At 34.3% G+C, this 12673-nt stretch overlaps 1 protein-coding gene across 1 annotated transcript in view; it reads right to left on the bottom strand.

The window, feature by feature from the left end:
- Positions 1–3283: 3283 nt before the first annotated feature.
- Positions 3284–12673, bottom strand: part of LOC140164780 (voltage-dependent calcium channel gamma-7 subunit-like) — a 56906-nt gene continuing 47516 nt past the window's right edge. The window contains exons 5-6 of the mRNA XM_072188148.1: positions 6202–6298; positions 3284–3720 (exon numbers count right to left, since the gene is read on the bottom strand). Of these exons, the coding sequence (XP_072044249.1) occupies positions 3483–3720; positions 6202–6298 (335 nt within the window). The 3' untranslated portion in view covers positions 3284–3482. The remainder of the gene's footprint in view (positions 3721–6201; positions 6299–12673) is intronic.

Raw genomic sequence — 12673 nt, forward strand, 5'->3', positions numbered from 1 at the left:
AAATATATGACTTTAAAATAACTTACTGGGCACGATTTTACAAAATAAGGTGTGCGGGAGCTTTGAAACAATAGATTTTTTTAATATAGCCTTTTGTGTTGCTGTAAGTGTCTGTATGAGCAGACCTCGAGTCCAGCAGGGCTGTAGCAAGATTGAAAAATGTGGGGAGGCCAAAATACAAATTTAAGGGCTCGGATAGCGACATTTTATTGCATATTATCAAGAATCAACATTTTTGACATTTAACAGTCATTGAAGTAAATTGTATTGATAGGCCTATACTTAAAGTGTATGTAGCTCGGATGAAATCCGTCCACAAGAAAATTTTGATCTTTCGTATTGAAGATATGCATTTTTCCCCAAAAGACATAAACTTTTTAGGTTTTCTGAGGGGGGAAATGTATATCTTCAATACAAAAGGTCAAGATTTTCAATAGATGGTCGGCTACATACACTTTAAGTACATATCATTAGATTTATAAAATTTACTTCAAGGACTGTTAAATGTCAAAAATGTCAAATATTTCAAGTTTAATAATTTGCCATTAAAATTTGTATTATATCGCGAATTTAAAAAGAAATCTAAATTATTTGATATCAGAAGGACATTCCTTGTATTCAGAATGCAATTTGTGTCTCATGTGCTCACAGATATAAAAAAAAAATACTGTGCAAAGGTGGGTGACCGACCCCTTAAAGGGCATTTTGTGATTTTAGCATCCTCTTTTAGGTATGGTTCAATAGATTTCCACACGTCACAAAAAACTGATTTCCAAAATGCCAGTTGATTCGGACATTGTGTGTGCTATGCAAAATTGCTGTCAAATGATCAAATCCACAAGAAATGTTACCGACATAAACATGTAGTCCTAGGTTTCTAATGGTATGGTATAAAAATCTCAATCTTTTTGGAGTAAGTGGCCCCTTTTATGGTCAATATTATGATGTTTGATGTCTATATGTGGCATTTTGTAAGTGTATGGTATAGGAATATGAAATCAAGGTTTATTCACAAATTTTGTGCAACAGGTTGGGTATACATATTTTAATCAAAGACATCTACAATGACAATTATACATACCGTAAAAACTTGATAGTTAGCATACATGCTTACTATCGAGCACTTTCAGCGCAAACATGAAGTGTCCCATCCACAAGTAAATCTGCAAATTTGTGTCTCAACCCCATTTAATACCTCAGTTGGTAAAGCGCCGGACTTTAGTACAATTTCATGTTTTCAAAAGTGCTCGATAGTAAGCACATATATGCTAACTATCGAGTTTTTTATGGCATCACTTTACATATTCATCTTTGTTACATAAACAGTTACAGATTATATGAATTATACAAATATTAAATGTACAACAATTACACCATACACACAATTAAATCAGTTTAACAGTACAATTAGTATATTGTTAACATCAAACCTGAACTTTAAAGGGGTATTTCGTGATCCTAGCATCAGTTCTTTTATGACATTTTTCAGTAGATATCCACACAAAAAATTATTCCCAAAATTTCAGTTCATTCCGATTTTGTGTTTGCGCGTTATGCATGATTATGTGTATTACACTGCTCTATTATAGGCCACTGTGATGTAAATTTGTTGTGGTACACCAGAACGTAATTCAAATTTAACTATATGTTTGCTATAAAACGAATTAATCTGCAAGAAATTTTTGTTCATAAACATTTCGTAGCCAGAGGTTTCCAGTGGTATAAAAATCTCAACTTTTTTTGAAAAAAAATGGGGGGATGAGGCTGTGGATCACAAAATGCCCCTTTAATGTTCGTTAAACAAAAATAAAACGAAAATAAATACTATACGACTTACATTTTACATTAAACATGTTATATATTCATCAAAACATTTTCCTACATAAATATTTCTTACATTTTCCTTTTAAAATGTTACTCATATTCATCCCCATTTTAGGTTTGTGATATTTTTAAATATTAGGAATAAATCCGTTTTCAAATTCTATCAAATCCTGATGATGATGATGATATTGTAATGAGAAAAAGTTACAGGGTTTCCTTTTAACAAGTATTCAAATCATACTTTCCATAATTTAAGTTGACTGCATGATTGTATTATCATGGGGAAATTCTATTTATTTTCCAGAAATGGATTATTGCTTGGAGTTTTTATACGTAGATTTATCAAGTGAGGCAGAATACTGCATTGATTTAATAAATAATTATGCTTTTGTTATACTTTTTGTTTGAACTAAAATTATTGCTTTTTAACAATCAATGCCGTTAATTATAACGCTCAGGAATCAAATGCAATTTTGTAATTGTTTGTTTTTTGTTAATGTTTTTTCGCATTTTGCCCTGAAAGTTGACCAAAATGTTCCCAGCGCCTTTGGAGGTCTGTAACTTTTTACCTGGCATCTTATTTTTACAAAACCAATTAATTTGCTTAAAAATGTATTCATTATACAAATACACAGATGAGCAAAAAGGGTTTAAAATATTTAGTAGTTACACAGTAATTGATCCCATGATAATTATGCATAAATTAATATTACATTTTAAAATGCTGGGTAATTTTACCCAACATTTGGCTATTCTAGTTGAAATCCATACACTCCCTAGGGAAGACATGGCCTTAATCTCCCACACAGGGGGTGTAGATTTCAAATGGAGTCACCTATTTAGGTAACCCTCATTTGAATGTTCACCTCCTGTGTGGAAGATTAAGGCCATGTCTTCTACAGGGGTGTATGGATTTCAACTGGAATAGCTCATTGGCCGACCGTAAACAAAACTGTTGAGTAAAAATAGTTTGGAAATCAATGTTTTTCCTCAGCAGTTGAATTCTTTATATACACTAAGCCAAAAGAAAGAAACTTATTCACAAGGTCATATCTTAAATCCTCTCTATCAAAATGAACCAAAATTACACACAGGGTTGCCTCAATACTCTAAAACCAATGTCAGTAACCAAGCAGTTGTCCAACTGACACAACAGCAAAATGCACTGATATGGAACAGCTTCCTGGGCCTCATTCACAGCCCAATAATTGGCACCAGCACGAGAAATCTGTGAGAACCGTTGAACAGATGATAAACGGGCTACTTTCTGTTTTTCACGCACTTTCTTTAAGAAATAAGTTTTGTTCCACACTATTCCACCAGTTACTCTTTAGGAATTATCATTTGTGCAAGGACCTTGTTTACATTCTCATAGATTTCGTGTGCTGGGTGCCAACTATTGGACTGTGAATGTGGTCCAGGAAACTGTTCTATATCGGTGCATTTTGCTGTTGGTCAGTTAGACAACTGCTTTGTTACTGACATGTGTTTGTAAAGTAGAGTATTGAAGTAATTTTGGTTCATTTTGATGGACAGGGTTTTAAGATATTATGACCTTGTGAGAAATAATAAGTTTCTTTTTTGGCTTAGTGTAGTGGCGCATGCAACATGTAAAAATACCCATCATTTTTTTAAAGTGTTCGTGAAATATAATTTCACTACAACTCAATCTCCTGGTGGCATTCACGTAATGGTGTCATCTGCAAGGTAGAGTCTTGAGTGCTATCAGGTGAACTCGAATGTCCTGTTGGTGATCGTACCATCTGATGGCGTCGTCGCTCTCTCTCGCTTTGTAAGGCCATTTTCTCTAATTTAATGTAGAGATATAAACAGCCTATTCCTGTAGCGTCTGTGATTAGAAATCCCATCACTCCAAATACAAAAGAATAACCATAACTGGGAGTTTTACATACAAAAGAGAAAAGAGAGAGAGAAAACTTATTAGATTATTTTTGGTTTTAAGGTGATGAACTCCTTTTTACGGTGATAACTTTTTTTCAAGCATGTCTATATAAAATCGTGCTACCAAAAGTCAAAATAAGCTATAATTATTATTCTAACAAAACAACGTTCTAACGTATACACAACTAAAACTGCAGAACATGATGTTCTAAATGTAATCAGGGCCGGATTTACCATTGGGCCAGATGGGCACAGGGCCCCAAATTTTTGGGGCCCCCATTGTCCTGTGCATGTTGCTTTCATTTTTTTAGCCCGAAAAAACCATATTTTGGACCAAAATATGATAAAATATCAAAATTCTGCGCGCTTTGCGCGCACTGGCAATTTATAATAGCAAAATTCACCTACATTTTGGGCTAAAATTGTCTAAATTGACATTTTTTCGCGCGCTTCGCGCGCAAATGTCCTATTAAATCGGAACAAAATATGCTCGTCCCTCTGATGTAAAATTTGGCCTGGCCCAGGGCTTCAAAAAGGTAAATCCGACCCTGAATGTAATATATTTGAAACACGGTTCTTGGTGTGTTCTCGATGTGATTTGTAAGAACAATTCACTTCATTATTTTGTGATTCATCAAAATAACACGTCCAGAACACATTCTCTCAATCGCTGTTTGCTGAGAAACGTATAATGAAAATCGATGTGTTCTCGTTGAACACTATCAGGACACGCTATAAGAACACATCAAGAGCACACTTGGAACACACCAAGAATGTGTTCTTATATAGGGGCCTATTATGTTACATTTTGAACACCTTAAATGTGTTCTGCATGTGTTCTTTTTTTGCATCTGATGTGTTCTGCAGTTTTTGCCGTGTATAACCTGTCGCAGATACATAGAAACCCTAGAACGACCCTAGAAAGCCAGCCACTTTCGTTATATACAGGAGCCGCTATGACAGCAATGTCGAATTATTCTAAACCGTTTTCCATGAATGTGTGTCGCCAAAAAGGTGTTGGTTGATGCATCAAAATATCACTATATACGCCATAACTGATAATGCCAAAATATAAAACCATTTTCAATGAATGTTTGCCACCAAAAAAGGTGTCTTTGGCTAATGCATCAAAATGTCACTACGCCATTAACTGATAATGCGTCACAATTCAAAAGATTCCAATAATAATCAATCGTTCCTCTGAATATTCTGACGTTGTTTTTTATATCATATACTTCATGAAATCGCATTTTTTTTTATTATTGTACGAAATTATATAAAATCGTGCACATTACCCTTTGGGTTGCTTATTGTAAAAGAATAATTTTAAACCAGAAAAATCAATTTCTTAATGGGAACGTTATTTTTACAAACGTCTAAAGCTGTCTAATTCACATTTTAGTTTTTAGGCCCCTATACACCAAAGCACACACTTATTTTTTTATTTCACAAATTTCAGAATTGTAAGTTTTCATGACCATATTTGGAATCAGCATGAAAAATGCATTAAAATGAGTACAACTAAACCCAGCATTGGTTCAGTGGTTCTTGAGATAGATCTTGATATTTTGAGTAAATATCTCAAAACCACAAATTGCACATTATTGCTTTAAATCTTGGATAGTTGGACTAACTTATAATTCTGTTCAACTGGACTTACTGTTTTAACTCTTGGAATAGCCTATATAGGTTACACACGAAACTATACCACACTACATTATTTATCCCTGGCTATATCGGTTACCCTATGCATTTCAAAACAATTTTTGAAATAACAATTATCCGCAGACAGTCTGCGAATATCGAGATTGGGAAAGAGGAGTAACCGGCGGGAGCGAATCGGGTTCAAATTTTGACATCGGTTGTTTTTGTTTAAAGGTAGGCTTTTTAAGGAAATGATATATTTACTTAGCAATTATAGATTGCGTACCATAAAAAAGAGAATGACCAATAATAATAACATTCCAATAATAATAATAATAATGATAATAAAGCACACAAAACAAAAGATCTCTAGGTGCTACACAAAAGCAAAACTACAAAATGATTATATTATCTGAGTTCATAATTAGTTTATCATCACGAAAAAGTATATAGGCTTACTATCGGGCAGAGAAATCCCCCTTGACAAATTTAACTTAGAGTGAGTTTCAGCTTTTGTCAACCTCCATATTTACCGAAAGAAATGTTAGAATACTAGAATATCAATCATAGACCTTCCTCTTCCATGTGCATCATAATTTTCATGCCTTTGACAAATATTTCTAGGCACAAACTCGCAGTAAACATAACAAAACCCTCGATTTCGGGCCAAAATATGCACACACAAAATTTTTAAAAATACGGTAGCCAATCTTTTAAAATACATGTAGTTTGATGTTTGAAAGCATGGCTGTGATTTTTAAAAGTTAATGAAAATGAATATTTTGAAATAATGATGTCATTATTAAGTAAACAAACGGAAAAACAACAAACCTGTGTTGAAAGTCTCCTTCTTTCCCGGATGTCTTTTCTGTTATGCCATCACTGACCGCTATTATATACCGTATTAAACCAGATAAGGACAGCAAACCTGTGGAAGAGATAAAATACAGTAGCAACTCGTTAACATGAACCCTCTTAACGCGGCTGTGTACTCTAGCCATTGTTTCTTTCTCAAAATTGAGTTTTTATGATATGTTTGTACCTTGTTATGTTTTTTCTAAATACAAGGAATGAAAATCCAGATTTGTAAACTCCAACTGCAATATTTTAAGGATTTTATTTCACTATTCCACTCGTGTTTGAAATTGAAAAGGAAAGAAAATCTTTGTTGTACCAGCAAGGTACACGCGCGCAACAACTAATCGCGTTGCGTATCGCGCAATTTGTTAACGCATAAATACGCGACGCATACGCGACGCTTATCTGTGTGCGCGGCGCATCTTATGGAAACACCACGGAAGCACTGATTTCACAAAAACCTAGTGGTCAAATGGCTCCGTTTTAGCTGATAAAATGTGGGTTTTTTCAAGTTCTTTCCCCGATTTAAATATCAAGTTATGAATGGATTTCGCTCAAACTTCTCAAGGGGCTGTGGATTTACCCGATGTTCACGTAATATAAGTTACAAAAACGAAAACTGTCGCATTCTCCTGTGAGATTCGATGAAAGTGCAAAATGTGACCACTTTAAACTTCAACGGACATTATTTCAATGTTCATTTTCTCGGTAAAATGACGATTTAGGTACACGATAACTCAATAAATACAGCATTTATAGGTAAGCAAATATGATCATCGTAAAAAGCATGATCGACTCAAGAAACGGTTTTCTCATTTTTTTATATTTTGGTCTATTTCCGATTTTGGGCATCATTTTGTGCAAATAGGCGTTTTTGAATTTTAAAAAGTTCATTTTGATGCCTTATATGGTCAATATCTCAAAAAATAAGGCCAATATAAAAAAAATAAAAAAACTGTTTTTGGAATGGAGCCTCAAGATTGAGCTAAAAACAAAATAAAATATTTTGGAAAGAGTGTTTTTTGTTATGATGTACCTAACAAATATTGCCAAAAACTCACTTTTTGTGATTTTCTTCAAAATTGTTGTTTTTACCCTAAATCTGTATTTATATTAAGATTTATTGATGTCTTGCCTTCATAAAAATGTATACTTTTATATGTTTTGCGCGAATAATTACAAAGTTATTGCACTTTTACTACATGCATGTCTGAGAGTACACAGCCACCTTAACATGAAGTTCCTGATAACAAGAAGTATGTTTTACATTCCCAAGCATACATTTCACATGTTATTAGAACTAGATAACACAAACTCTTGATATTCAGTAGATAGCAGCATATCGATAGGTGTTATCTTCGTAATTTAAGCTATCTTCAGTAGATAGCAGCATGGTAGGTGTTATCTTCGTAATTTAAGCTATCTTCAGTAGATAGCACCATAGTGATAGGTGTTAATCTGTTATCGTCGTAATTTAAGCCATCTTCAGTAGATAACAGCATAGTGATAAGTGTTATCTTCGTAATATAAGCTATCTTCAGTAGATAGCAGCATAGTGATAGGTGTTATCGTCGTAATTTAAGCTATCTTCAGTAGATAGCAGTATAGTGATAGGTGTTATCGTCGTAATTTAAGCCATCTTCAGTAGATAGCAGCATAGTGATAAGTGTTATCTTCGTAATATAAGCTATCTTCAGTAGATAGCAGTATAGTGATAGGTGTTATCGTCGTAATTTAAGCCATCTTCAGTAGATAGCATCATAGTGATAAGTGTTATCTTCGTAATATAAGCTATCTTCAGTAGATAAAAGCATAGTGATAACTGTTATCGTCGTAATAAGCTATCTTCAGTAAATAGCAGCATGAAAGATGTTATTTGCGAATTTAAACTATTTTCAGTAGATAGCAGCATGGTAGGTGTTATCTTCGTAGTATAAGCTATCTTCAGTAGATAACAGCATAGTGATAAGTGTTATCGTCGAAATATAAGCTATCTTCAATAGATATCAGCATATTAATAAGTGTTATCTTCGTAGTATAAGCTATCTTCAGTATAGATAGCAGCATGACAGATGTTATTGTCGAATTTAAACTATTTTCAGAAGATAGCAGCATGGTAAGTGTTATCTTCAGAGGCTATCTTCAGTAGATAGCAGCATGATATGTGTTATCTTCCTAATTTAAGCTACCTTCAGTAGATAGCAACATAGTGGTAGGTGTTATCTTTTTAGTGTGGTATAAGCTATCTCCAGTAGATATCAGCAAAGTGATACGTAGTATGAGCCATCTTCAGTAGACAGCAGCATAGTGAAAGGTGTTATCTTCGTAGTAAAGGCTATCTTCAGTAGATAGCAGCATGATGTAAGTGTTATCTTAAACAAGAAATAAAAATTAGAATTCCGCACAACATCGTGTTGATGAGTTTCACATGTGAAATAATAGCTACAAAGTAATTTTAATTACTTTAAAATTGGAGAGACCAATTCCATGAAATTAGTACCAGGAGTGTGAGAGGCCACAGATCCCAAAAAGCTAAATTTACCGCGTAAATGTTGGCAACAAAAAAGAGGAAATCAACCGAAACGAGGAACTCTCACACCCATGAAGTATACAATTCTGTACCGCAGTGCGTCTTTCAAAGCGCTAAATGGGCTATTCCGTTTAAAATCCACACTCCCCCTGTGGAAGATTTTGGAAATAGCTTCCACAAGGGAGTATGAATTTCAAATGGAATGAACACATTAGGTAGCTCCATTTGTATTTCATACACCCTCTGTAACAGATTCAAACTGAATCTTCTACAGAGGGAGAATGAGTTTCAAATGGAGCTGCCTAAAGTGTTCATTCCATTTGAAATACTTACTCCCCATGTGGACGATATTTCCAAAATCTTCCACAGGGGTAGTCTGGATTTTAAATGGAATGGGACCTACTGCTTTGATATTCATTAAAATGTAAAAGCAAGCATTCTTTTAGCAGCAGTTGATTCGAAATATGCTGCAAATATTATTATTGAGCCATTCCAGAAAATAAGTGCACACCCCCTATAGAGACTGTAATGAAAGAAAGAAATGTCTGGATTTCCAAGTTTGCTTTGTGAAAACGACTGGAATTCAAGTTGCCAATGTTACTTGAAAAAGTTTGGAAATGCAATTATATGAATGAAATATCACGGAAATGTTCAAAAAGAGGTCTAAAATTGCGGATTTCTGATTTTGAACTATTTTTCTGCTGGATTTTTTGACTTTGGAAACATTAAAAGTCTGGATTTCCAACAATTACGACTGGACAAAAAGTCCGGAAATCCGAAATCTTCTATAGGGGATGTATATATATTTGTGTATCTATTTTCTGGAAAAGCCTATTAGAGCATTGTATGACTTGTTAATTCGAAAACATTTCAATTGAATATAAAATCTACATAGATCCCACAAAATGTGTAATAACCGTTTCTTTTATTTCACGATACTGCTCATTGAACGTATTACTTCCAAAATGCAAGATTTAAATTTACACGAATTACACAATTACTGTTGTGAAATAAACGTTCATTTTATTTCCACATTTAAAGCAAAATTAGTTTGTTAATGGTTACCTTTTATTATCAATGCATCAAAAAGAAGTTCCCATAAATGTGTTAATTGCGTGAGTATTAAATCACTCATGTGCTACACTAATTTTGTTAAGAAACCGCCCAAGCATGCGTGACATTGCATATATGGATATAATTAAAGTTTTCACCTATTCCCTATATTTTATTTAGTTGGCGTGCCATTGCAAGTCACAAGCCCGTGTTTTTTCTTTGACAATGCCGACACATAAGAGCTTAATCCACGTTTTCCCTTATTATTGAGATCTACGAGCACAATTTTTGTAACGTATATAGAAGGTTTGTGCGCGGCAGATATTTTAACTACATTATGCACTGTGTAATTTTAATAAACTCCAGGATAAGCTCTACTCTTGTGGATAACATCTGATCAGGTGTAAGTGACTCTACAAACATTTTATTCGATGTAACATATCTACGTTATTTAATAGCTTTTAATCTAGTCCCATTCTATTTCCAGTATAATATTTAAGTTCTAACGAATGTTTGATGGCGTAAAATCGATAATATATTTCTACCAGATATTCTACATAACATATTATCGATTTTACTTCACCAAAGATTCGTTAGAACTTAAACATTACTGGAAATAGAATGGGACTAGATTAAATAACGCAGACATGTTACACAATACATCAAATATTCTATGTCGAATACTCGGAGTCTGTGTAGCGGCCCGTACGCAGAGGTGGAGAAGAAGAAGAGGGGCTTTACAGTGTCAGTTGTCTTTTAATATGCAATTTGTGAGTGCACTTGTAAGGCTTGTTAGTTCAGTGTAGTTAAATGTGCTCTGTAAGTCACTTTTACATTACATTATTTATTTTCATTATTTAATATTGACAAGCAGATTCAGCTTGCTCTACTTCAATGAATTATGTACAGGCCCAGTGTTTTCAACCACAATTTTCAACTTTGCTCAAAGAATATGCGAGTTCTGGAAAGCACATATTCCAGTAAGGGACCGATCGTTATTTACGGCAGGGGGGGGAATGGGTGTTTTGGCAAAAATATTGACAAAAATTTCGCGTTCCCCCCCTCGCGTTCGCTCAAAATTTTCGCGTTCCCCTTGATTTCCCAATTTTCTCCATTTAAAATTTAACAATCCCCCTCCTGGTTCAACTAAAATTTCAGGTTCCCCCTCAAGACCACAAAAAATTTCGTGTTCCCCCTAAATTTACCCATTCCCCCCTGCCATAAATAACGATCGCTCCCTAAACACGATTCACCGCATCGTACATGATCCAGTGTCAATGGATATCCAGCGTTTGGAAAGCGTACTTTCCTTTCAACATTGTGTTTATGGTGAACCAAACAGGTCCAACCCCGGGGTCCAACATCAATTTACATTCAGGTATGAAAGTGTGCTTTTGTTTGTTTGTTTGTTTGTTTAAACGGTCGCTCCGTGTGGAGACACGCTTGGGTCCTGATGGGACCAGGCTCAAACAAAATGCTCAAGCCAGGTTAAAAAGCCTATACGCATGCTGGCCTGTAAGGAAAGAGAAGTGAGAAACAGATTTGAAGCCAAAGAACAAGGACAATTTGGTGTAAATTATGGGTCTACAGAGCGGTTCTTGTTTGCTTCAATCATTCCAAATATATACCAGTTGATGAACAGAATCAGAATCAGAATCAGAATTTATTGACATTCACCATATAACAGGTATGGTCAAAATACAAGACAACGCTAAATACTACAACTAATACAATTTTTAGTGAAAGATAAGAAAATTACTATTATAAACTGCTAAACGGTCAAAATATTATAATTCTATACCCTTTTCGTTTTTCTCGTGTATATTGAGCCCCTAACACAAACGCCGTGTTGTTTAGTGAATTATTCAATGAATTCCGTAAGACCAATCACTATACAATTAAAATACATCATGTGGGGTTTTTTTTCACCCATACCATCATAACTATTAATATAATTATTCTATCATATTTTGACCTCTAAAGATTAATAAATCCCATAATTCCAGGGTTAAGACCACCCTAATGTTAACGCAGTTTCTTATTTTTCTCTCGATTTGCAATGTGCTTCTTTTCTTAATTACTTGCGGATAACGAAACTCAATTGGAAGTAAATAATATAGTTCACTAGGAGTCTACTTAAAGTTTACCAACCTAGATTGTTTTTTGAATTATTATTTGTATACATTTTATGAAAATAGAGTTTAAGTCATTAAACATCAAGAAGTTTATTACATTATTTTGAATGAAAGTAGTAAATTCAGCATACACCATTGCCAAACATCTTCAATTTTTTTCGCTTACCCTGATCTGTACATTGAAAAACGTGTGATTTTACGAGGCTATTTTCATACACCCCATATACCAGTAAGCTCCAGTAGTTGATCAACATTTATCCCTAGGCATTTGGCATTCACTAACAAACATATTTTATTCATGATTTTTGCTTTTCTCTTAAGGGTAAAGTATGATCCAACCCACTCGTCCTATCTTTCAACACATTTGGCCCTTGACGACGCAGCATTACTTGTTCGTTGTGTATAACGCACTCGATCTACGTGGAAATATAAAGGCACTTCCTGTGCTTATTGCAGCGCGTTACATCTTGATATCAATCCCACCTATATCTTCATTTTGTAAGTGCTGTGTAATCCTACCGTGTCCAGGGGCACAGGAAATACTTTCAAAACTCGTCAGAATTTTTTTTTTTTCAAGTGTTATACTTGACTTACATGCTTATCCTTTTTCTCAAAATACCTGATAACATTTTAAGCAAGATATCATGGAATAAAATCAAAATGCATGGAACAATGTTGAGAAAATGGGAATCAACCAAGTAGTAGTGAAATACAATACTATATGCCT

The sequence above is a fragment of the Amphiura filiformis genome, chromosome 11 (assembly GCF_039555335.1).
Source record: "Amphiura filiformis chromosome 11, Afil_fr2py, whole genome shotgun sequence".
Lineage (NCBI taxonomy): Eukaryota > Metazoa > Echinodermata > Ophiuroidea > Amphilepidida > Amphiuridae > Amphiura > Amphiura filiformis.